The 27,039-nt window shown below is 40.9% G+C and overlaps 1 protein-coding gene across 1 annotated transcript in view; it reads right to left on the reverse strand.

Moving 5' to 3' along the window:
• Positions 1-2,101: 2,101 nt before the first annotated feature.
• The window catches only part of STAT1 (signal transducer and activator of transcription 1), a 368,349-nt gene continuing 343,411 nt past the window's right edge, over positions 2,102-27,039 (reverse strand). Inside the window, exons 23-25 of the mRNA XM_075179993.1 lie at positions 25,840-25,915; positions 25,648-25,750; positions 2,102-2,380 (exon numbers count right to left, since the gene is read on the reverse strand). Of these exons, the coding sequence (XP_075036094.1) occupies positions 2,360-2,380; positions 25,648-25,750; positions 25,840-25,915 (200 nt within the window). The 3' untranslated portion in view covers positions 2,102-2,359. The remainder of the gene's footprint in view (positions 2,381-25,647; positions 25,751-25,839; positions 25,916-27,039) is intronic.

Consider the following 27,039-nt stretch of genomic DNA (forward strand, 5'->3'; position numbering starts at 1 on the left):
TGACTGACGCTGCTGTGGCATCTTAGCCAGAAAAGTGTCACCTTTTTCATAAAAACCTTTTCTTCAGCCACTTAAGCTTCTTGGCTACTTTCTTTTGGCTAAGTTTGCATTGAGTTGGCCCTTCAGTGATGTTAGATCACTAAGTGACTTCTCTGAAGCTGAAGCCTAATGCTGAGTCCTACTTGTCTGAATCCTCTACTCTAGATATTGTAGAAGAACCAGCTCTTCTATTTTATTAGTAGCTGAAATGCTACTTATAGACGTCCCAAATGGTAAAGATGGAGACAATTAAATATGTTATTAGTACGCATTGTTTTTTTAATTCAATGTTATTTTAATTTTTATTTCTATATCCATACTTGGCAGTGTTAATTCTTATCTTACATATTTGTTTCATGCCTACCGACTATCCATGCAGTTGGGATAAAGCCCTGATTGAGCAGGACAGATAAAATCTGTACTGACCTATTGCTTGTATATATGAAGGGGATGGGAAGAGTTGGAGATCAGCCTAGCAATGCCTAAAATGATAGCCATTCCCTTTGCATGCTGGTGTGGAAACCCTCTCTAGAAATCTTGCTTTGCCCCGTTGAAGGCTAAAGCACAACAGAAATACTAATGTTCAAAAAGTTGAAACAATATTAAAAAACTAAATTTATTATAATTATTAGTCAATCAATGTTTGAAACAAATAAAAAACTGATAAGTTTATGTAGAGACTGAGGCACATATTAGTATGTCAGTCTGATGGTAATAAAGTACATTTATATTGGTTCTCCTTTTTGAGCATTAGCCTTTCAGCTGGTTAATCTTTATATCACATATTTACTGTGTTTATTAGTTTATATAATTTATATGAACTAATATATAAATTTCTAGAGCTCTTCACTTGTGTTGTCCAATATTTTTTTTGGTTATATATTTGTTTAGTGGTTGATAAGGAACAGCTGCATTTAGGACACCACTTATACATTGTTCAACCTCAGACGAGTATTTTAGTGAGATATTTTTTCTTTGTTTAGGCTATGATAGAACAGAAATGCTGTTTAAATTTGAACCTTTCCATTAGATATTTATCTTGAAATTATTCTGTCTTATCTTAACTAAAATATCATCTCATGGGACTAATAGACAAAGGAGAAAGTGTCTCTCTAAACACTGTATATTACAGTTACATGTGTACTGGCTGTTGCAGGTGAGTATTTGTATGCGCTTCAAATAAGACAGCTTCCTCCACTTAGTAAACCTAGCAAAAAAAGTGATATTTGGCTATCCGTCACCATGGAGCACTACTTGTTTTATTATTAATATTAATTTTTATTCAGAGGCCCCACAAAGTGTCCGTAGCGCCGAACAGGAACAAACAATAGGACAGTACAAGGTAAAACAGCATGGTACAATTAACAATAAGCACTATAACTCAGGGAGCTCAAAGCACAGCTAAAGAGAAAGGGTGAGTGATATTCAGCAGAAGCTGCAAACCTGAGCCTAAGAGGGTGGGCACGGCTGATGGGTTAAGAGCCACTGAAAGGTGCAGAAAAAAGCGAGAGAGGAGTCTGAGTGCAGAAGGCCCAAGGAGATGGGCTGAGTGGCCGGAGAATAGAGTTAGAAGTGGTGGAGACAGGAGGAGAGAGGGCCCTGCTCAGAGGAGCTTACGATCTAAACGGAGGGGCAGACATACTGAAGACACAAGGGTGATATGGGGGACAGAGTCACACGGAACAAGAGAGGAAGGGGGAAGAGATGAGAGGGAGAGGTCAACGATTACTACCAAGCAGGACAGAAACGTTGACCACTACAACAAGCAGCGCTCCACAGCTATGGAGAGCTAAATACTGTATATTCTTGCGGTTTACCCTCCCAATCGTTATTGATCTTGAATAAATCACTACGTATTCCATTAGTTTTATTTGAACAGACACAATGAATAATCTGTATACCAGTAGTCATATTTATCTTCTCTTTGTCTTCTTCATCTACAGTACACTACATATCTACACTGCAATTCCAATAAGAATTTAAAGCAAATAAATGTGTTGTCATTTTACCTCAATTATATTGCTAATAATGCTAAATAAATGACTGAATGAAACCATAAAGGTAGCATGCATGTAGATAGTATAATGTTTTATTATAATAGTCATGGTACATTGAGTAAATATTAATGTAGAACATTATTTTTGTTAAGGTTTAAGTACTAATTATAAAGGGATTTTTATGCCCTCATTCTAGAATTTATCCAATGTATGCAACACAATCACGTCTTTCTTTAGCAGAATAAATGTACAAGAAAGTAAAAGAGATCTTGATTGATAGATCTTGCAGATCTTTTGACGTTCCAAGACAATATTGAAGCTGTTTAGCTGTTGTAAGAAGACATCTGTTGGGTGGAAAAAAACAATTAACTTATTTTAACAATAGTAAATTTTTATTTTCATTGTTGGACTGTTATATTTAATGTTCTATACTAGGATGCTTTAACATAAATGGATAGTGATGCACTTCCACTTCTTTCCAACTCACCTGTCTCTGTAATAGCGGGCATTCAAAAATATAATTTTAATTAATAGATTTTAATCTACAGCTTATATTGCAATGAGCATAGAGGGGTTTGAGATGATTTCACTCAGGAAACTGAGCCCATATTAACTATTTAGTGATAAGCTTGTTGCAGCAGGAATCATGTTTAAAATTTTTACACCCAACTGAATATTATTTTTTTAAGGAGAGACAGGGCTATTGTTGGTATTAAAAGTTGAGTAAATATTGTAATGATATTGTCATTACAAATGGAAAAATAAGCAAAAAAAACAACACACGTTCCCTAGCAACTTCTACACAATACATACAAACATTATAATTATACCCCCACATTTAATTCGGCAATTTGTAATGAGTATCAACAGAATACTAAATATATGTACTTTATTACATAGTGGGGCAACATGTGTGGGTCACAGTCAGGGAGGGCTGGCAACTTTCATCTAGGGGGCAAACACAGGCAAGTAACCCAATGCTTTACTACCAGCATGGCACAATAAAAGATGGACATGACAAACATTGGGTGGGTGTGGTTTGTCTATTGTGGGTGTGGCTTTATATAGCAATTTATTAATTAAAATAATATCAAAGAGCTATAATCAAATGCAACACTGCTCCATTTGACTAGCATTTAATGCTAGTTAGATGGAACAATATACAATACAGAGAACATTCTTGTGACTATCTATATAACATAAGGACAGATTCTTGTGGCCACTACACAGAACACAATGCATAGTACAATTAAATGCCAAACCTGTTCTGCAGGCCAATATAAAATGCAGACTTCCATATATGTTGTGGTTACAATACAGGCCCTTCAAATTTATGGTGACTTAACACTGCAAAACTCTTTTGGCTTTAGGATACATCCCCAAATCTATGGTGGCTTTACTATAAAGATCTCAAATCCCTGGTGGACTTACTATACAGATCCCAGAACTACAGTGGCTTTATAATGCAGACCCCCTCTAATGCTGGCGACAAAATGCAGACCCCAGATTACTGGTGGTGACCCAGATTAATTACCTGCAACCCCACACTGTCTCACCACATGCTGCAGATGAAGTCTGGATGACATCCTACCCAGTAGACATCTAAATTGGTGGAAAATACCAATCAGAGTGTGGGGGCCTGCCACCATTGTGACTGGGGGATGGCCAGTGCCAACCCCCAATCAGAATGTTTATGTCACGAGCCCACTAGAAAATTATGGACGAATACCTGCCAGCAGTTGGTGCTACTGAGCAAGGAGGCAATGAGTCTAACTCACCACAGGTATTCACCAAGACCCCACAAGGAGGTATGGTCGGCCCTTTATGTCAGTCACTAGCAAGTTAGGTGGAGCCCAAGCAAAGAGTAGTCAAGTTAGCAGGGGTCAGAACCAAGAGATCCAAACAGAATCGTGATGCTGATTGGTAGTCAAGAATTTGCAGGAGTCAGAGACAGAATGTCTGGAGTGAATGGAATCATGAAGAACTGGAACTAGCACGCTGTAGAGGGACAAACAAACCTATGACCCAATACTCTAGCACTGGTTAGTGCCAGAATCTGCCTTATAGAGGCAGTCCAATAGCGCACAGGCAGTCAGTGAAATCACCAGACAACTGACTGATGATAGGGAAACCTATCAGCCAGAAGACACATCCTGTTGCTTGGCGACAAGCGCGCAGACCTGACAAAAAGAGAAGGTGTCCGTCCCTTCAATGCAGAATGTAAGCAGGGATGGTGCCTTACATCTTGGAGCTGTGTACCAACAATGTAGCCTTAAAGTTCATGTAAGCAACTGTTGGAGAGGCAGACAAAGGAGCTGGGTGTTCCAGTGGAGCTTAAAATAAAATATAATCAGAAATACCTTGAATTTTACAAAACAGAACAAATTATACCAGCTAATCACTCAATCATTTTGCAGACATAAATTGTATGCATACGGTATGGAAAGGGTAAATATTGGTGCACAGTACAAGTGTGGTTCTGTATTTATAAACTACTTATACTCTGGTATACAGCCAAAAAAGAAAATACACATGCATCACATCGCTGTCTGTAGCTGAAGAGAATGCTAAAAGAACATGAAACATGCTGGTCATATCCATTTGTGCCTCGTGTCCTAAAGAAACGTCCTCTATCTGCATGCTTGTGAGACCTCACCTAGTGCAATTTTATTGAAAGATTAATGTTTTAGTAAATGTTGTGGTATAGCAGTAGAAGTGAATCCCTGTTTATAAGGGTAGGAAGTTGAGTTCTGGAAGAGCAAGGCAGATGCTAGTGAGAATTAAGTTGAGAATTAGAGTTCAGGGTTCAAACCAAGGTCTAGACCAAGTACAAGGAAGTGCAAGTTTAAATTATAGTGTTATTGCAGAGCATGTGCTAACTTCGGGAAGTAAAACAAAGCTTAGTGTGTAGTTGATTCTGACAGGTATGAGAAGTCTGTGGGTGTATTCGAATGTGAATTCTAAGGGACTTTACCATGGAAAGCTTGATTACACAAATATATGGGGTCATAGAGTAAAGCGAGAGACATCAGTGAGAAGAGTTTTGCCTACTGGGTTAAGGAGATGTAATAATGTGCCACCCAAAACCGCAGTGCAGAAGAAGAGAAGTGAAGCAAGGAACAACAGGTTGAGAGTATCAGCTCCTGATACAAATGAACATTGTAAAATCTGATAAGCCCAAAAGAGTGATGTTACAGTGCCTTATGAGATGAAGTCAAGAGAAAACAGAACATGTAAAGACCTTATAAGCAAAAAAAACCAAAACATATTATTATGCTTTATTTATAAAATAATAAAACCTTGCATCCATAATTTCCATACAGCCAGATTGTCAGCCTAAGGGTAATACCAGGTAGGTATAATTACACTACTACACACAGGCCAGTAGGGGTTATAAAATGGCACCCAACTTATGGTTACAAGACAGCAGATTCAGCACCCTTAAAACTTACTTGAATGAAGTAGCAGATCTGGCAAAAGGCACATTGGACCTTTGTAGTATCCCTTTTGGTCAACGAACAATGTCTATCCTCCTAAAGATGCCCTGTAAAAGGAGATACCTCTATAGTGCCGAGCTGTGCTGTAAGAGGTTGAGGCACAGCCTACTATATTAAAAGCAAGCTTGTTCGGCCCCAGACAAAGGTTTTTTAATGACTGATTATAAGTACCATGTGCTAACTCTGAGCCATGCCAATAAGGTAGCATGGAGTGTGGTGCTGCGGACAAGGGGATTTCAGCATCCAACAACCCCTTAGTGGATGTTCTATGATGTTGATGCCCTCCAGCATGATCAAGTCCGAAATGCTGCAGTGGATCATTATCTGAAGCAAAGAACCTTGGTTTAATACAGTTTCATTCATTTGTTTGGATTTCATTACTATGCTGGCTCAGACGGACAGAAGATTCAGAAGCTGCAACAAAGGGATTGCAACATGGGGACTTCATCAGGGTACTTTATGTGTAAAGGTTAGGGATATATATTTGACAGGGTCATTTAGCCATTCTGGGAGGGGTCCTGCAGACCACTCTGCAACTATGACCTGTCTCTCAGACAACCTAATATAGGTTACAGATAGAGGTATATTGTGTCTGTCTCATTGGGGATCCAGAGAGGCACGAGTCATTCCACATCAAATCAACACAGGGCCTGACCAATTCATATTGTAATGAAAATTGGTATAATAAATTTTGATTTTCTCAAAAAGCCATATTTTTAATTTTTTGAAAAACATCTCAAAAGTGTTCATACTGTTGTTAATAAATCACCAAAGTTTTACTTTGGGATCACGATGGGATCATCTGCTACAAGAGCTTTCACTTTGGACTGTTTGTTAAAATAATGAAAATGGGAACTATCTAGGCTTTTTCATTACTATTAATTTATCTTCTTAAACAACCCCTTTGATGTATATTATATACAATGACACAGTATGTTAATACTGATATATTTAAAACATTTGTGATAATTCTATGTCTTTCAAATATTTATTTACTTTTTTAACTGTTTATTTTGAAAAATAGCCAACATGTACAGATAAGGATCCACAATTAATACATTCGCAGGGCAAAAGACAAAAACAGAGAACAGTACCTGTCATAGGCATATGTCAAAGAAGCTGAAAATATTTGAGTAGGAAATATATAAAATAGCCAGATGTTGTCAATAAACAGACAGGTAAGTATACAATTGTTATCCAGAACATTCAAGAAACTATAACATTTTATAACAATATAATGTGGGGGTGGGGGCACTGGTCGCCACCGAGACTGAAATAAAAAGAGGACACACTTCCTAATTATACGCACAGTTCCTTGTCCCTATCTTTCCTTTTTAAGATGAGAAACAAATAAGTAGAAGAGCACTAAGCATTTTAGTGGAGATTACTACTTAGATTCTCTGGGAAGGGAAACAGCATCGAGGGTCAAGTGTCAGGCCACCTATGAACCTAGGGAGTCTTTTTAGGAGAAATGAGTTGGTACAGGTGGTAAGGGGTTATAAGTAAAGCCAAGGAGCCCAAACCTGGTGAAATTTATCAGCCTTATCATGTAGGTGGTATGTAATCTGTTCCATCCAGGCAATAAACCAGATATAGTATCGCAGGGCTGCCAGAGTGGGGGGTTCAGCTTGTTTCCAAGACTTAGCTACTAGGCATCGCGCAGCAGCCAGGACACGGGAGGCCAATTTCGCAGACTGTCTATCATCATCAATCAGCGGGTAACAGAGAAGAAAAGACCATGGGTCTTTCCGGACAGGGCATGGAAGGAGGAGAGGAGGGTCCTAACTCGCTCCCAAAAGGAGGATATCTTAGGACAGGACCACCAAATATGCAAAAAGGAGCCCGTCTGGCCACAACCCCGCCAACATAATGGAGAACTAGAGGGGAACATTTTAGTGAGTTTATCAGGTGTATAGTACCATCTATAGCAGGGGTCGGCAACCCCCGGCACGCGTGCCAGACGTGGCACGCTGACCACTTTTGTCTGGCACGCTGACGCTTAAGCTGCTTCAATAAAACAGCCGGTGATGGCTGAAACGGAGCTTCTGCGCATGCGCAAAAGCTCCGTTTCGGCCATCACCGGCTGCTTTACTGAAGCAGCTTCATTACCCATACTTCATTATGCCACAGTGAAGCTGCTTCATTACTGAAGCAGCTTCAGCAAAGCAGCTGGTGATGGCTGAAACGGAGCTTCTGCGCATGCGCAGAAGCTCCGTTTCAGCCATCACCGGCTGTTTTATTGAAGCAGCTCCCAGGTTTCTGAGTCTACAAAGGTAAGTAAGGGCAGCAAATTGAGGGCACATATACTTGGCATACTTTTTATTTGTGGGGGCAACTGTGGCATACTATGTATTTGTGGGGGCAACTGTGGCATACTATGTTTTTATGGGGGCAACTGTGGCATTCTATATATTTCTGGGGACAACTGTGGCATACTATGTATTTCTGCGGGCAACTATGGCATACTATATATTTCTGGGGGCAACTGTGGCATACTATATATTTCTGGGGGCAACTGTGGCATACTATGTATTTCTGGGGGCAACTGTGGCATGCTATGTATTTCTGGGGGCAACTGTGGCATGCTATCTATTTCTGGGGGCAACTGTGGCATACTATATATTTCTGGGGCAACTGTGGCATACTATATATTTCTGGGGCAACTGTGGCATGCTATGTATTTCTGGGGGCAACTGTGGCATGCTATGTATTTCTGGGGGCAACTGTGGCATACTATATATTTCTGGGGCAACTGTGCCATGCTATGTATTTCTGGGGGCAACTGTGGCATGCTATGTATTTCTGGGGGCAACTGTGGCATACTATATATTTCTGGGGCAACTGTGGCATGCTATGTATTTCTGGGGGCAACTGTGGCATACTATATATTTATGGTGGCAACTGTGGCATACTATGTGTTTCTGGGGGCAACTGTGGCATACTATGTGTTTCTGGGGGCAACTGTGGCATACTATATATTTATGGGGCAACTGTGGCATACTATGTGTTTCTGGGGGCAACTGTGGCATACTATATATTTATGGGGCAACTGTGGCATGCTATGTATTTCTGGGGGCAACTGTGGCATACTATAAGTTTCTGGGGGCAACTGTGGCAAAGTATGAATTGTGGGCACAACTATGAGGCATAAGATGAATTGGGGACACAATTATGAGGTATGATGTGAACTGGGGCACTACTGTGCGGCATAATGTTTTTTTGCTGAGAGGGGAGGGGCGGCTACAAATTGGCTGGGCCTGCTTGGTGGCCCGAGTCCTCACTGGAGACCTATCTTTGAAAATAATTTTTTTATTTTAAAAGTACTTTTTTAAAAAAAAAATTATTGAGTGCAGGGGGGATCGTGGTGGCTAAATCCCCTTCAGCTCAGGTATCTTCAGACGCCAGGTCATGTGACTGCAGTGGTCACATGGTACTCGGTGGGCTGCTGGATATCTTCCCATGCTGTGCAGTGGAGAATAAGGTAAGAAGAAGGTGTGCTGGAGAGGGGGCATGTGTGACTAAAGGTGCTGGGCAGAGGGGGGGCGAGTGTGATTAAAGCATGTGGGCAGAGGGAGACACGTGTGATTAAAGCATGTGGGCAGAAGCTGCTGAGCAAGGGGGCATGTGTGAGTAATGCATTTTTCTGTAAGAGGGTGGCCTGGTGCTTTTCACCTGCTAGACATGCCCCCAATGATGTACTGCCACACCCCCAATTGTACGACCACTTGCATGGTAAAAAAATGTTGTGGAGCGGCAGCGCAACATTTTTTTTTACCATGCTTGACTATAAAGAGGGACACATAAAGTTGCTGTACTGGGGCCATGAATTTCTCTAGGCAGCCGTGTATGTATATATATATCAAATATATAAATGCTTAGTGGCGTCTGTGTGTGGGAAAAAAAAACCAAGTTGCAGCGCCACCTGCTGGGCAGAGTTATACACTGACCTACTAAATTCTTAGTGTGTGTGGGAAAAAAAATTCAAAAAGGGCTGAAATTTGGTAGGGCTCAAACTCATTTTCGTGAGGTAATTTTACCTCATGAACACACATGTGTAGAGGCGTGCGTTAGTGTGTGTGTGTGTGTGTGTGTGTGTGTGTGTGTGTGTGTGTGTGTGTGTAAAAAACTATTTTCTCAGAAAGGGCTCATCCAATTGACCTGAAATTTGGTATACTGACATTATTTGACAAAAAAATTAGAATAGTCAAGCCAGTTAACTTCCATCACCCCTCCATGAGGGTAGTCAGTGGTCTACGTATAGCAAGTTGTACCGCTGTCTGGGTGAAGGAATGGAATCCAGGTGAAGGTATCCGGGGAGTCAGTGGTCTGCGTTAGCAAGTTGTACCACTGCTATGTGAAAGGCTACTGGAAACTGGTGACACAAGGAACAGAGAACAGTGGTCTGCCTCTAGCAAGTTGTACCACTGAAATATATAAGTGAAGAGGAGCACGAGGAGATGAATGCAATGCAGAGTATACACGGGCACACTGAACTTGATCCCACGATGATATGCACAAAATAATATTAACTGAGCAGCACTGCACAAATATACAAAGTCATAAGAACTATCCAGGCTAAAAGGAAAACAGTCAAATGATAGCAATAGTCTCAGTGGATAGGAAACTCCAGAGGAGAACAACTCAGTCCAGCTAGATATGCAATACACCAGCACAGTCAATGAGAAGTATGCATACCGTGGTTCAGGAGAGCAGGCTGTCAGAGAGAGGTGCAGGGATACCTGAATGGCTGGAGGCCGGCAGGATGAGAAGTCCCAGGAGGGTGGAAGCGGTAACCAAGTAGGTGCAGCGCACGGCAGGCAGACCAGCAAGGATTTAAACAATACTCAGGAAGCAGTAGTATATAGCACTGGACACCTGGAGAACACGGGAGAGTTGAGGCGGTCTAGCTGAGATGAAAGCAGCGGAGCGTTGGCCCGATGCAGACAGGCGAGTTGACACAAGCAGGAACACTGTAGAAGCACGGAGACAGCGGATCGGCTGGCTGCAGACACGATGAGCACTGAAGAGTTGCGATGAGCAGGACTCTAAAGAAACACGGAGGCAGCGGATAGGAATCAGCTGGTGCAGTCACGATGAACACGGGAGAGTTGAAGTGAGCAGGATACTGTAGAAGCACGGAGGCAGCGGATAGGAATCAGCTGGTGCAGTCACGATGAAACACGGGAGAGTTGAGGTGAGCAGGATACTGTAGAAGCATGGAGGCAGCGGATAGGAATCAGCTGGTGCAGTCACGATGAACACAGGAGAGTTGAAGTGGTTTGGAAACTGTAGAAGCACGGAGGCAGCGGATAGGAATCAGCTGGTGCAGTCACGATGAACACAGCAGAGTTTAAAGTGGTTTGGAAACTGTAGAAGCACGGAGGCAGCGGATAGGAATCAGCTGGTGCAGTCACGATGAACACAGGAGAATTGAAGTGGTCTGGAAACCACAAACGAACAACAGGAATCAGCAGGAGCTGAATACACGAGGAAACACAGGAACACCTTCAGAGGCTCATGGGGAATGAGACTCCAAGATCAGGCAACGAGGTATTAACCACAGGTGCTTTAAATAGGGAGTGTTGCCTGATCAGCCAATTAGCTAAAAGGAACATGTACTGAAGGTTTGAAAGGGCTGCACATGCGCAGACCCTCAGGATGGTGGACAGCCATGGTTCCTAAAGACACGAGAAGTAGCACTCACAGTCCAGTGAGTGACAGTACCCCCCTTTTAAAGGTGGGCACAGAACACCTGGAACCGGGCTTGTCCGGATACTTGGAATAAAACTTCTTAAGAAGAGCTGGAGCGTTGAGATCTTCAGCTTTGATCCATGAACGCTCCTCAGGACCAAAGCCCTTCCAATGAACGAGGAAACGAAGAACTCCTCGCAAAATTTTTGCATCCAATATATGAGTAATCTCAAAGTCTTCCTCCTGATGAATTTGAACTGGCCGAGGTGCTGAAGGAGGGACCGAGAAACGGTTGATGATGAGAGGTTTGAGCAAGGACACATGGAAGGCGTTGGAAATACGAAGATTCTTAGGAAGTAGGAGTTTGAAACAAACTGGATTTATCACTTGAATGATCCTATACGGACCAATAAAACGAGGAGCGAATTTCATAGATGGGACCTTCAAACGAATATTTTTGGTAGATAACCAAACACGATCTCCGATTTTCAGTGGTGGAATAGCCAGTCTCTTTTTATCTGCAGATGTCTTCTTTAAACAGGTTTTGACCTGAGACCAAATATTTTTGAAGGTTTGACAAACAGTCTCTACAGCAGGAACTTGGGTGGGAGGGAGGGCAGGAAATTCCGGAAAAGACGGATGGTGACCGTAAACCACAAAGAATGGAGTTTTAGAAGATGACTCATGGTACATGTTGTTATGAGCGAATTCAGCCCAAGGAAGCAATTCTACCCAGTTGTCTTGATTGGCTGACGAGAACATCCTTATAAACGTCTCAAGATCTTGATTGACCCTTTCAGTTTGTCCGTTTGATTGAGGATGGTAGGAAGATGAGAGTGATAATCGTATGCCCAAGGTCTTACAAAGGGCCCGCCAGAATCTGGAAACGAATTGTACTCCTCTATCTGACACAATCTCGGACGGACATCCATGAATACGAAAGATTTCTTTGATGAAATACTCAGCCAGAGTAGAAGAAGGCAAACCAGTCAAGGGAACGAAATGCGCCATCTTCGAAAATCTGTCCACCACTACCCAAATAGTATTGCAGTTTTTACTAGGAGGAAGATCAGTAACAAAGTCCATACTAATATGGGTCCATGGCTTGGACGGAATGGGTAGTGGTTGAAGCAAACCCGCTGAAGTTCTGTGGGGGGTCTTGAACTGAGAACACAATTCACATGCGGCTACAAACTCTTTGACATCTCTCCTCATAGAAGGCCACCAGTAACTTCGAGAGAGAATCTCAAAGGTCTTGCGTTCACCAGAGTGTCCAGAAAAACGAGAAGAGTGAAACCACGAAAGGATTTTCTTCCTAAGAGCAGGAGGCACGAGGGTTTTCCCAAATGGTAGCACCTTAGTGGAAGAAGCAGCCAGAGAAACACATTTGGGGTCTAATATAGAGTGGTTGGAAACCTCTTCAACGTCTGAGGACGTCACAAAGGCTCGAGATAGAGCGTCTGCTTTTTTATTCTTTGCAGCTGGTTTGAAGGTTATGATTAACTCAAAACGAGAAAAGAAAAGAGACCATCTTGCTTGACGAGGATTCAAACATTGAGCAGACTGTAGATATGACAAATTCTTATGATCAGTAAAAATTGTCACAGGATGACGAGCTCCCTCCAACAAGTATCTCCACTCCTCTAATGCTACTTTAATAGCCAGCAACTCCTTGTCCCCGATGGTGTAATTCTTCTCCGCAGGCAGAAGACCCCGAGAGTAAAAGGCACAAGGATGGAATTTTTGTTGCTCCGATCTTTGGGAGAGAATGGCTCCTAAACCAACATTAGAGGCATCTACCTCTAGGAAGAAGGGAAGCGTCACATCAGGCTGTCGAAGAATGGGAGCAGAGGAGAAGGACTCTTTAAGAAACTGAAAGGCTTGAAGAGCCTCAGATGACCATTGCTTAGTATTGGCCCCTTTACGAGTCAGGGCCACAATAGGAGATGCAATAGAAGAGAAATCTTGAATGAAGCGTCTATAGTAATTGGCAAAACCTAAAAAACGCTGAATTGCACGAAGAGTAGTTGGCTGAGGCCAATGTAACACAGCATTCACCTTTTCTGGATCCATTTGCAGACCAACTCCGGAGACAATATATCCCAAAAATGGAATCTGGGGCAACTCGAATGAACATTTTTCTAATTTGCAGAGTAATGAATTTCTCCGGAGTCTGGAAAGAACTTCTGCCACATGTTGGTGATGAGAAGGCAGGTCCTGTGAAAAGATCAATATGTCGTCCAGATAAACGACGACACATACATATAACAAGTCCCGGAAGATCTCATTAATGAAGCCCTGGAAAACAGCGGGGGCATTACATAACCCGATGGGCATTACTAAGTATTCATAATGCCCATCTCTGGTGTTGAAAGCTGTCTTCCATTCGTCACCGGACCTGATTCTAATTAAATTGTAGGCACCACAAAGATCCAACTTGGTAAAGATCCGAGCTCCCTTAATCCGATCAAATAGCTCAGTAATCAGTGGAATGGGATACCGATTTTTGATAGTAATGGCGTTAAGTCCACGAAAATCTATGCAGGGGCGTAATGATCCATCCTTCTTTTTTACAAAGAAGAACCCGACTCCAGCGGGAGAAGTAGAAGGTCGAATAAATCCTTGCTGGAGATTCTCTTGGATGTATTCAGATGTAGCTTGAGTTTCAGGTAACGAAAGTGGATACACACGACCCCTAGGAGGAGTCTTGCCAGGTAGAAGATCATTTGGACAATCCCATGAACGATGAGGAGGGAGACGTTCAGACTGAGTTTTATCAAATACATCGGCAAATGAAGCATACAGAGGAGGGAGTCCCGGTGAGGAAGGTGAAATGGAGGATTGCTGTATTTTAAGAGGAACGACTTGGGAGAGACAATGATGATGACATTCAGCTCCCCAAGACGTAACTTGAGGAGTGCGCCAGTCAATCTGGGGAGAGTGACATTGAAGCCATGGAAGGCCTTAAACAATCGGACTTGTAGTAACAGGAAGAATTAAAAACGAAATTTCTTCTTGGTGTAGTACACCAATCTGAAGGGTTACTGGAGACGTACTCTGGGTGATGAGACCATTGATAATGCGTGATCCATCAATAGCAGTCACAGTAATAGGTGTCTTCAAGGTAATCACTGGTAGGGACCATTGATTCACGAGGGATTTAGAAATAAAATTTCCCGCAGCTCCGGAATCAATAAGTGCTTGGGACTTAAAGGATTTGGTAGCAAAGGAAACTGTAACATCAAAAGCGCAGACTTTTAATTTCGTAGAACATGGAGAGGACTCCAGGGACCCTAACTTCACCTCTCCAGAACTAGTTAGGGCCTGGCATTTCCCGATTTTTTTAGGGCATGAATTGAGCATATGTGTGGAATCAGCACAATAGATACAAAGTCTATTTTTCACTCTTCGGTTCCTCTCCTCAGAGGTTAATTTGGAGCGTCCTATCTCCATGGGTATCACAGGAGATGAAGCTGGACGAAGTTGAGCGAAGAGGTGCTTTAACTGAAGTTGTTTTTTCAGACTCCCTTTCACGAAATCTCATGTCTACACGATGGCAAAGAGAAATCAAATCTTCTAGAGAAGTAGGTAGTTCTTGAGTAGTCAGTGCATCTTTAATTTTATCAGAGAGCCCCTGCCAGAAGGCGGCAATTAACGCTTCAGTGTTCCACTGAAGTTCAGAGGCTAATATCCTAAATTGAATGACGTACTGGCCTACTGTACGAGAACCCTGACGTAGACGGAGGATGCTGGATGCAGCGGAGATGACACGACCTGGTTCATCAAATACACTTCGGAACGTGGAAATAAATTTGGCACTATCCTGTAATAATGGATCGTTTCTTTCCCACAGAGGGGAAGCCCATGCGAGAGCTTGTCCAGAAAACAATGAAATAAGATAGGCCACTCTGGAACGATGAGTAGAGAAATTTTGAGGTTGGAGCTCCAAATGAACTGAGCATTGATTGAGAAAACCCCTACATGTTTTGGGGTCTCCATCATACTTTGACGGAGCAGGCAGGTGAAGCGTGGAAGCCGTAGACACCTGGGATGGCACTGGGGAAATGGAGGAAAGCACAGGAGCATCAACATTAGCTGTGATATTTTGCCCAGATGTTCCTTGGGAGGCTAACGCCTGGTAACATTGCAGCAACAGCTGTTGGCGAGCATCCTGTTGCTCCATACGGGTAACCAGATGCTGCAGCATCTCTTTAGCTGTAGGTTCCGAATCTGGGTCTGTCATGGCCTGATCTTACTGTCACGGGCACTAGGAGTCTTTACCCAGGTATCACCAGATGATGGACTTACCAGAGCAGTATAGTTGGTAATATGGTACTCTGGTAGCGGGGTGATCACGGAACAGGAGACAGCAGATGGTAAGAGAATGCTCGAGGAAAGTCTATGACTAGCAGCACTGGTAATAGGTAGATAACTGTACACGAGGAACTGGATGGACAAGGAAACGTGAGGGTAGTCAGTGGTCTGCGTATAGCAAGTTGTACCGCTGTCTGGGTGAAGGAATGGAATCCAGGTGAAGGTATCCGGGGAGTCAGTGGTCTGCGTTAGCAAGTTGTACCACTGCTATGTGAAAGGCTACTGGAAACTGGTGACACAAGGAACAGAGAACAGTGGTCTGCCTCTAGCAAGTTGTACCACTGAAATATATAAGTGAAGAGGAGCACGAGATGAATGCAATGCAGAGTATACACGGGCACACTGAACTTGATCCCACGATGATAAGCACAAAATAATATTAACTGAGCAGCACTGCACAAATATACAAAGTCATAAGAACTATCCAGGCTAAAAGGAAAACAGTCAAATGATAGCAATAGTCTCAGTGGATAGGAAACTCCAGAGGAGAACAACTCAGTCCAGCTAGATATGCAATACACCAGCACAGTCAATGAGAAGTATGCATACCGTGGTTCAGGAGAGCAGGCTGTCAGAGAGAGGTGCAGGGATACCTGAACGGCTGGAGGCCGGCAGGATGAGAAGTCCCAGGAGGGTGGAAGCGGTAACCAAGTAGGTGCAGCGCACGGCAGGCAGACCAGCAAGGATTTAAACAATACTCAGGAAGCAGTAGTATATAGCACTGGACACCTGGAGAACACGGGAGAGTTGAGGCGGTCTAGCTGAGATGAAAGCAGCGGAGCGTTGGCCCGATGCAGACAGGCGAGTTGACACAAGCAGGAACACTGTAGAAGCACGGAGACAGCGGATCGGCTGGCTGCAGACACGATGAGCACTGAAGAGTTGCGATGAGCAGGACTCTAAAGAAACACGGAGGCAGCGGATAGGAATCAGCTGGTGCAGTCACGATGAACACGGGAGAGTTGAAGTGAGCAGGATACTGTAGAAGCACGGAGGCAGCGGATAGGAATCAGCTGGTGCAGTCACGATGAAACACGGGAGAGTTGAGGTGAGCAGGATACTGTAGAAGCACGGAGGCAGCGGATAGGAATCAGCTGGTGCAGTCACGATGAACACAGGAGAGTTGTAGTGGTTTGGAAACTGTAGAAGCACGGAGGCAGCGGATAGGAATCAGCAGGTGCAGTCACGATGAACACAGGAGAATTGAAGTGGTCTGGAAACCACAAACGAACAACAGGAATCAGCAGGAGCTGAATACACGAGGAAACACAGGAACACCTTCAGAGGCTCATGGGGAATGAGACTCCAAGATCAGGCAACGAGGTATTAACCACAGGTGCTTTAAATAGGGAGTGTTGCCTGATCAGCCAATTAGCTAAAAGGAACATGTACTGAAGGTTTGAAAGGGCTGCACATGCGCAGACCCTCAGGATGGTGGACGGCCACGGTTCCTAAAGACACGAGAAGTAGCACTCACAGTCCGGTGAGTGACAGGTATCTTGAGATGGGGTTGGTAGGTCTCCCATATTGCAGCTGAGAATAGAAGGGTAGGGCATTGGGAGGTGAGGGGGGACCTAGTTTGTTTTGAGAGACCCCATATACAGGACAAAATTGGAAAATTAAGATAAGCGGATTCGATGTCAACCCACGACAGTGCCGCGGGGGGGGGGGGGCAAAGGAGGCTACGATCTGGCTCAGATGAGCCGCCCAATAGTAAATTTTCAAATCCGGGAAACCCCTACCACCCCCTCTGGTGGGCCTCTTTAAGAGAGCCAGCTTAATCCTGGGAGACCAGCCGTTCCAGATAAACCTAGAGAGATATTTTTGGATAGATGCCAGATCCGAAAGAGGGACTCGGACAGGAAGGGTCTGGAAATAATAGAGGAGCTTAGGAAGGAGGTTCATCTTGACAGAGATGATCCTGCCCAGCCACGAAATGATCAGTGAGCGCCAGGAGAGCAATTCAGACTTGATCTTAGCAAAGAGGGCCGGGTAGTTCTCCCGGTAGAGGGAGTCATAGGAGTCGGTAATGAAGATACCTAAGTATTCCATTTTCCTTCTCTGCCACCGAAAGTTAAAGCAGGAGGCGAGTACAAGTCCTTCAGGGGAGGGAATATTAAGGAGGAGAGCTTCCGATTTTGCAATATTGATCTTGTACCCTGAGAGGTGCCCATAATGAGGTAATATGTTAAAGAGTCCAGGGAGAGACTTCTCAGGCTGCAGGAGAGTCAGAAGGAAATCGTCCGCAAAGAGAGAGAGCTTACTCTCCAGATTCCCCGTCCGCACACCCTGTATGTTTGGGCAGGCCCGGATTGAGGCCGCAAGAGGTTCTATAACAAGGGCAAAGATGAGAGGAGACAGAGGGCATCCCTAGCGCATACCATTGGATATGGCGATAAAACCGTTGATCATGACTCTTGCGGAGGGTCGAGAGTATAAGGCTTGAATACCTATGAGGAGGTTACCCGAAATCCCAAACACCGACAAGGCTCGGGACATAAAGCTCCAGGAGATCCTGTCAAAAGTCTTCTCGGCATCAAGGGAGGGAACAATGGCCGGGGCCTTCCTGGTATTAATGATATGAATCAGATCAACGACTCTCCTGGTATTATCTCTGGCCTGACGCCCCGGTATAAAGCCAACTTGGTCGTAATGTATAAGGGAGGGAAGGACCGAATTTAGTCTATTAGCCAAAATTTTTGTATTTAATTTGACATCTATATTAAGCAGGGAGATAGGGCGATAACTAGCGCAGTCATGCACATCCTTACCCTCTTTATGAATGACGGAGATCTGAGCCTCCAAAGAATCCCTAGACCAGGAACCCCCCGTCGGGACTGAGTTGAATAGGGTGTGCAAACGGGGGACCAGGAGGCCAGCAAACTTCTTATAGTACACAGCAGTAAAGCCGTCTGGCCCCGGAGCCTTTTCTGTTTTCTGAGACTTTATGGTTTGTACAATTTCATCGTTAGTAATCTCAGCCACCAGAAGAGTACTAGCCTGTGGAGAGAGTTTCGGAAGCTTAGCAGAAGAAAGAAAAGATTCAATCAGCTGCGAGTGTTGTTGGGAGACTAAAGGATCAGACGGTTGGGGCAGGTTATAAAGTTTAGTGTAATAGGATTGGAAGGCAGCACGTATCCGCTGAGGGTCATAGTGTAAAGTTCCATCGGAGTCCCTGATAGCCAGGAGATTCCGGGCCGCTATCTTAGCTCTAGGTTTGGTGGCCAGCAATCTATCGGCTTTGTCGCCCTTTTCGTGATTGAGCCACTTCAGTTTATTGGCAACCTGGTGAGATAGCAAGAGATTTAATTCACCACGGACAGAAGCAATTTCCTGGAGAACCAAGGGATCAGGGTTCAATTTGTGGCGTTGCTCTAAGGTTCTCAGCGAGTCCGTCAATTGAATAGTTTTAGCCAGACAGAATCGTTTAGTCCGAGCCGCCAAGGCAATAAGATGACCCCGTATTACAGCCTTATGGGCGTCCCAGAGAGTCATAGGAGAGATTTCAGGGGTGTCGTTCATCTCAAAGTATTCAGAGAGAAGAGAATTTAGGTGAGTAATGGTTTCTTTATCATGTAGGAGTGATTCTTTGATCCTCCAGGGTCTTTCAAATATTTTAAGAAAGCTTACTATAGATCATTAGTATTTGGTGTTGCTGCTCCGGATGGATGGTGCTATTTGATGGGTTGGAACTGGCTGAAGGCTTCATTTGTTTATAGTATTATTTTAGAAAGGATGGTACATTCGACCTGTTGGGAGTTAACGGATTCACCATACAGAGAACATCTACCATAGTAATCCATAAAACATCCGGCTTCCTTGGGTATGAAAAAGACTGTGATGGACCAGCTGGATGGAGCAATGTCACTTTCACTTCATCTACATTTTCATCTTTCTCCAGAATAAATGTGAGCCACCATTTCTTGTCAAAGACAGCATTTATATAACCTATGATGTCAGCAAGTGGGAGCGGATACTACGTTATCTTGAGAAACTGAACAATGACCCTATTACGAAGTGTCCCCAACTTGTTTTCTGCAGCTGGCACAAACATTTGCAAGTAATGGCATTTCAGAAAATAATTTTACACATCTACTCTAAAACAGTTCTCAACCCTTTATTATTAGAAGTATGATTAACCTTTTTAAATGGGTTGAAACAATGCAACATAAGGTAACTGTCACTTTCCTCCATCTTCATTGTTCTACCCAGCACCTATTTACCAAGTGTTCCAACCGGCTGTTTTTATTTGCTACCCGGTTCTTGGAGCCCCACAGAGTCCTATTATAATTGAATAAAACAATGTTTCTACTATTACTGGCACTATGTGAGCACTACAGCAGTGTGTGTTAGACCATTGACCACCAGTCTGACAAGTCCTGGTGTGGACAATAACCTTCAGAATGTTTCAATATCGTTGCAAACTATTACAACTGTCCCAACCAGACTACTTCTTAATGCCACCCGACTGGCAATGTTTTCTGGGGAGAACACTGATCTTTATTCTTTTTTACTCCTCTAAACCAATTTAAATAGCACAGCAGGCTTGGACTGAGCTGCTGGGGAGTCGGGGAAATAATTCCCATGAGACTCTACTGAGGGGTGAGAGGAGCATGTGCTGAGCACTAATTGGAGGAGCCTATCACATGTTGCTCTGACCAGTGGAGATGTGTCTTCTTTTCTCTACGGGGCTGGGTGACTGAGGCTTCTTCTTGTGGGCACATTGTTGCTCCCAGTCTGTTGTGTCTCTCCCTCCCAGCTCCCCTTCTCCAAATTGCTGTTCCTCCCTACTTCCAGCACACATTCTCACAGTTTGATACTCCACTGTAATTAAACACTACACTTTTTCAAATGTGACACAAACGGTCCAGGGTCAGGTAAGGTTTGGGTGGGCTTAAATTAGTGACCAAGAGGCTTATCCTCACTAATTAAAACCAACCTAACCCTAAAAAGGCATATTAAACACAATTGAAGAGTCTTTCCAAGTACAGTTTGTTTCCAGTTAAGTTTACACGCCTGCGCAGATGATTGGAGCAGGCGCTGTCTGTAAAAATCTCGTCCCAAACACACCTGAAGAGGACCGTGCATTACTCTAATGACGTGAAATGGAAAAAATATTATTTTGTTGATTTTTCTCAGATGTGAAGTGACTCAATAAATACAATTTGCATGAATCACTCAAAACTGAAAGCTCTTATAGCAGATGATCCCAAAATAAAACTTTGGGGATTTATAAACAACAGTATGAACAATTTTTCAGATGTTTTTCAAAAATGTAAAAATATGGCTTTTTGAGAAAAATAAAATTTTGAAAATTTTACATTTGTAATTTTTATTAAAACATAATGGTGTGTTATATATCACATAAAAGCCCATAAAAAGGGGTTTAAACTCTCTAGCTCAATCAGGTGAGCCACAAATACAATTAAAAAAAAAGCAGGTTTTTTGTTAAACCTGGTATTCCCAGGTGGTCACCCATCCAATTACTAACCAGGATAGAAAACGCTGAACTCCCCCTTTTTATCAATTACTAACCAGGCCCAGCCATGCATAGCTTCCAAGATCAGATGTAATTGGGTGTGTTTAAGGTAATACGGCTGCAGACAATAAATAAGAATAAAAAAATCATAAGATTAAGATTAAAAAGTCCAACAGAATTGCAATTAGTAAGGACTCAATATTGATTTACTGATAGTCTATTATAGTCTATCATCCTACAGTACACTTGTACGTAAAAGCTTCCATCTATGTAATTTGGCTCCAAACGATAGTGGACACACAATCAAATAAAGAGGATAGCATAGTCACTCTTATGTCTCCACTTTGTAAGGGAACTAATCCACTGCTGGTACCCAGAAACAAGTATTTTGCCTCCCGGTGAAGAAATTTACAGTGGGACCTGGCAGGCTGTGACAGGGGTTAGATTCCCTGCTGGCTGCAGCACGCCTCCCATCCCTCACCACACTTTAATGTTGGATACCTTGCGGTTTCTTGTACTGACACACAGTAGTCTTTGTTCCCAACTTCAGAACTGGATTAGTCAAGTCCACATTTTAGATACTTGCAGACTTCTTCCAGTTGTTATTGCGCCAGAGTGTTATGATGGTCCTTATATTTGCAATAAAATGGTAAGATCTTAAACGTTTATCTACATGCAGTGTGGTTTCCTCAGGGATATTTTCACAAAGATTTGGACTTTCTTTTAAAGAGACTCTGTCCGATCAGCAAATGGTAGCAGAATTAACTTCAGAATCATACAATCAAACATAATCATTAACTTTTCATTCATATTAAACACTTTTTTCGATTTGTGGTGGTATTTGTGACAAAACATTTCATTATTCTAATTACAATTTCTAACTTTAAAAATGTAATATATCCTAAAATATATATATATATATATATATATATATAAAACATCCACATAAAAAATATAATAATCTTGTTTTGTGGGTTTCTCTCATTCAGGACTCCAATTTAAAACCTTCAGTTCACTAACCACCGCAGCCACGGGTTTCATTTGTTTATAACTAGTACATTTTATTATATATATATATATATATATATATATATATATATATATATATATATATATATATATATATAATCAAACTGTCATAAGTAATTAGTTTCAAACAATGTTCTGACAAAAATATACTTAGTGATTTCTTTTCTAGTAATTTCTTTTTTTTCTTTACTACTTCGGACTAAAACTCTTAACCTTAACTCTTAACCTTAACCTCTTGACCACAGATTTGTTAGTAACTAATACATTTCTCAAACAGATATATTCAACCCTTCATCATATATTGGTTAGAATGAGTTATATAACATTATGTCTTAACAATTTTCCATATTTAAATATTTATTTATTTTTATTCTTTTTTTTTTTATCTAGAACATATTGAGTTCTACAGAATCATTTAACCCTTTTGGGTACATAGAATCTAATGAGAAGATCCATAATGCTTCCTTTTTACACAGGGAAGCAAACCTATCTTTTCCACTTCTAGTTGATTTTATATGTTCAATGGCAACCACTTTTGTAACATCCAAGGAACCTTTATGTTTTTTCATAAAATGTCTTGCTAGACTGTTGGAGCTGTTATCTTTCAAAATATTTCTATGTTCGAGAAATATTACATTTAAAGTTCTTGTGGTTCTGCCCACATACTAAGCTCCACATTCCCATTCTAACAGGCAGATCACAAATCTTGACTGACAATTCATGAAATTTCTTATCTCATAGCTCTTCTGTTATCATAGAACAAAAACTTGTTTTTTTAATTTTTAGTATATATGCAAGTTATACAGGATTTTCTACCACACTTAAAAAAGCCTTTAGGTTTCTCAGAAAGCTAATCTAATTTTAACGATTGGTCTACAGTACTCTCATTCATTCCACTATTTCTTTTGAAATGGCTTGCCACTAATTTATTCTTTATTGTGGTGCCCCTTCTAAAAATTACTTTATGATCTATTTGGATCAAGGACATTAGTACTTTCTCATGCTCAGGAAAGGAAAAATTATTTTTTATGATACCTTTAATTTGTTTAGAAAAAGAATTGAATTGACTAAAGAATCTCACATGTTCCTTTGTGTCCAACTCTTCTTATTTTCTAAATGAATTCTCCTTATGCTTCTTGGCTAACAGTGTTTTTCGATCTATCTATTTTCTTTTCTTCAAAAAAATGTTTTCTCTAAAAGTTAATATGGATAACCTTGATCTGAGAATGAATTCAACAAGGATTCAGCCTGTTGATAAAAAGTCTTAACTGAAGTGCAATTTCTACGCAGTCTTAGCAGTTGTCCCTTTGGAATATTATTCTTCCAACTATCTAGGTGGCAACTTTTAAAATTCAAAAAATGGGTGCTACTTCTTTTTTAAATGTTTGTGTAATTATGTGTCCCTCTGCTACCACAATTATTTGTGTTAATACTGTAAGAATCTGTGTCCCCTTCCCAAATGAAAAACAAATCATTTATATATCTTACGAAGCGCACTAGGTTAGCCCCATATCTACTACTCCAAATATATTCTTGTTCACATAAACCTATATAGAGGTAGAGGTGAACCTAGTGCCCATCCCTGTACCGTGAACCTGTAAATAATATTGTGGATCAAAAAGAAAATCGTTGTGTGCCAAAATAAACTTAATGGAATCTAAAACAAACCTACATTGAGACACACCCAGGCCTTCATCTTTTTGTAAATTGTGTCTTACTGTATATACACCTCCTTCATGGGGTATATTTGTGTAAAAGGTACTCTACAACACACGTTAAAAATAAATAATTTTCTTTCCACTGAAACGAAAATTTATGTGGTGTCTTTGATGTAGGACCTGAGTGTCACGATGTGGGTCTGTAACACAATGTCAATAAATAGAGAAAGATTACACGTAAGAGACCCTACACCAGATATGATAGGTCTCCCAGGAGGTGCTATTAGTGAAATAATAAAACTTACGAACCACCAGGCAATTAGTGAACAGGAAACCAATTATGTCCCTGGATATTGCCCAATCATCAATACCTCTAACAAGAAGGGACTTCACTTCTGAAGAAAATAATTTAGTTAGATCAGATTTAAGTTTTAGATAGAAAGAATTATTAAGTTGTCTAAGTGCTTCTTGTATATAATCCTCCTTGTTCAGAATTACAAGCCCTCAACCCTTATCAGCAGGTTCAATAATAACAACAGAATTTTTCATTTGTTAGGGCTCTTCTCTCTTGTACACTAAGATTATCTCTCAGCTTATCTCTCTTTGATCTTTTACACAGATCTCTAAGGTCATTTGAAGTGCTTGTTTAAAAGGCATCTATACAACCTATCTTGTGTTGCATAGGATAAAACTTTTTTTTCAGAGTTTTAATTTTTGTTCTTTTTTTTGTCAAACACAGGTAACTCTTGAAGTAGAAATTCATCTAGACTCTCTTCTTGTAATGATTCCAACATGGCAACTCCTAGACGATCTATTTCATCTAGGACTATTGGTTCCCCTATTATACCTTTATGTTTTACTCTTTTATTCGAACCATTTCTTTTCCTGTATAAATCTCTTGCAAATTTGTTTAGATCAACAAATAATGTAAAAATATTGGGTTTGCTGGTTGGAGAGTATTTCAACCCCTTAATAGTGCAAATGCATGGGGATCATGTTTTTTCTATATAAAGTTTGAAATTGAAAATACTCTTTTTGGCTATCTCATTGGAAAGGATGGAATAAACACCTTGCAAAATGACTGCAATGTTAAATATGTGCAAAATTGTTGTAGCATACAGAAATAAGAACATGATTGCTAATTCTGCCAAGGTTTTAAGCAAAACAAAGACAGGATCATGTCTTATAAAACATGCCTGACAATTAAAGCAAATATGCATATATTATTAAAATCTCATAAAGGTAAAGGAAAGAAAATGAACACACAAATATTCAAACCAAAGCCTGGCAACGTAATCAAGTTTTCTAGACATGTTATGAGAAGATTATAAAAGGAACAACGAAAATGAAAACAGAAGTATAATAGACTCTGGATAACATGCATTCCCTTCCCCACACCATTCATGACTCTAACCATGTCATATGCAGTCCTGCTCTCACTTTCTTAATCACACAAGTTGATAGGTCACCTTGCAACCAGCATTCTCACCTACTTCCAATTTGAGAAATGCACAGATGTACAGAAGACAAATAATAGCAAAAAGGTGCTCTAACCTTAGTAAAATGCATAACAAAACATCTATTTTCTGAAAGGTCAAATTCAAAATTGATCAGATTCCCCTTAGAATTCACAGAAAAGGATCTTCATATTAACACGTCACATAAGTGCACAATATAATTAAGATTTCTTTCATCATCAAGAAGTTATTAGATCCTGAATGATGACACTTATGGAAACCTTAACAATACTACAATGTATATATTTATATATCAGTGGTCCTTTAAATAGAGTTGCATGTTTCTCTGCAAATATAAGTAATAATTAATACAATCATAAACAGCAACCTTTTTCCTATAATGCATTATTTTTATTCAATACCCACCACAGTGTCAAATTCAGTTGGCCCAACTAGCCTTGTCAGATCATCATATTCAGCTGCAGACATTGGCAGAAGGGAGTCTGCGTTCTGAAGTCTGGAAGGATGTCTAAAATAAACAAAAAAAACCTAACAATTCGTTTATAATACTACACAAATAACAGTTTTTGGTATTAAGATATTGGTTTAAATACTCACACTTCAGATACAGAAATTAGTTCTGTTTTAATGTAACCTGTTCCTTTGGGTCCATCAAGATCCATAGGTTCAGGAGCTAGAGCACAAAAAAACAATTAGTTGGGTGTATTAACTGTTTCATAAAGTGGCACCTTTACATGGTTTCTGTTGTGTCACTTATCTCATACTGTCTCTTCCATTCTATACTAAGACTCTCTCCCTCCATTCAACCTCTTAGTTCTCTTAACAGGCTTATGAAATGTTCTCCAATCAATCTTTTCCAATCTTTCTCATCCCTCCTTTGCTCTCTCTCTTTACACTCTCTTTTTATTGACCCTGAATACTTCAATAGGCATAAAATAAATGCATAATACATTATTCATAAATTTAACAGGAGAACATTAAGTTTAAATGGAGACCTACGTAATACATTAAAGTTGCATCAGAAACATGTGTGCACCAAGCGAAACTCACTTAACTGAACTGAACAGGCCTGCACAACACATGAAAAATGAACACAATTTTAGGCACATTTCTGTAAATATAATAAACACATTCAAATGTATGATAGCAACACCTGCAATAAAGACAGCCACAATATCTCCTAACTCACATAATTCATTGTACACATATTAATAAAAGACTCAACTAAGATGTATTCAAAGTAGGAAAAAGGAGAAGTTTAAATTATTAAGGAGTGGTACTAAAGTAATCATATGCAGGATTTTGAACTAACCTGGATTTCAAACATGTGCATTTCCATGTAATCCAGCAAAATAAAATGCAAAGTGAATTTCTGGGTACAGTTTCCAAAACCAGAATGTAAGTGTGCACCTATATATGCGTAATGCTAATAAATAGGGGCTCTTATGTGAAATTAGATACAAAATATATCTATCTCTCTCTCTAATATATATATATATATATATATATATATATATATATATATATATATATATATATATACACACATATATATATATATATATATACACACACACACATATATATATATATACATACATATATCTACTATATAAATGCCTAGTGGCGTGTGTCTGCGTGTGGAAAAAAACCAACCAAGCTGCAGCGCCACCTGCTGGGCGAAGTTGTACACTAACTTAAATTCTTAGTGTGTGTGGGAAAAAAAACTCAGAAAGGGCTGAAATTTGGTATACTAAGATGTTTTTAATTTGTTAATTGTTAAAATTGTTTATAAAG

Source organism: Mixophyes fleayi, chromosome 7, assembly GCF_038048845.1.
Source record: "Mixophyes fleayi isolate aMixFle1 chromosome 7, aMixFle1.hap1, whole genome shotgun sequence".
In the NCBI taxonomy this organism is placed as follows: Eukaryota; Metazoa; Chordata; class Amphibia; order Anura; family Limnodynastidae; genus Mixophyes; species Mixophyes fleayi.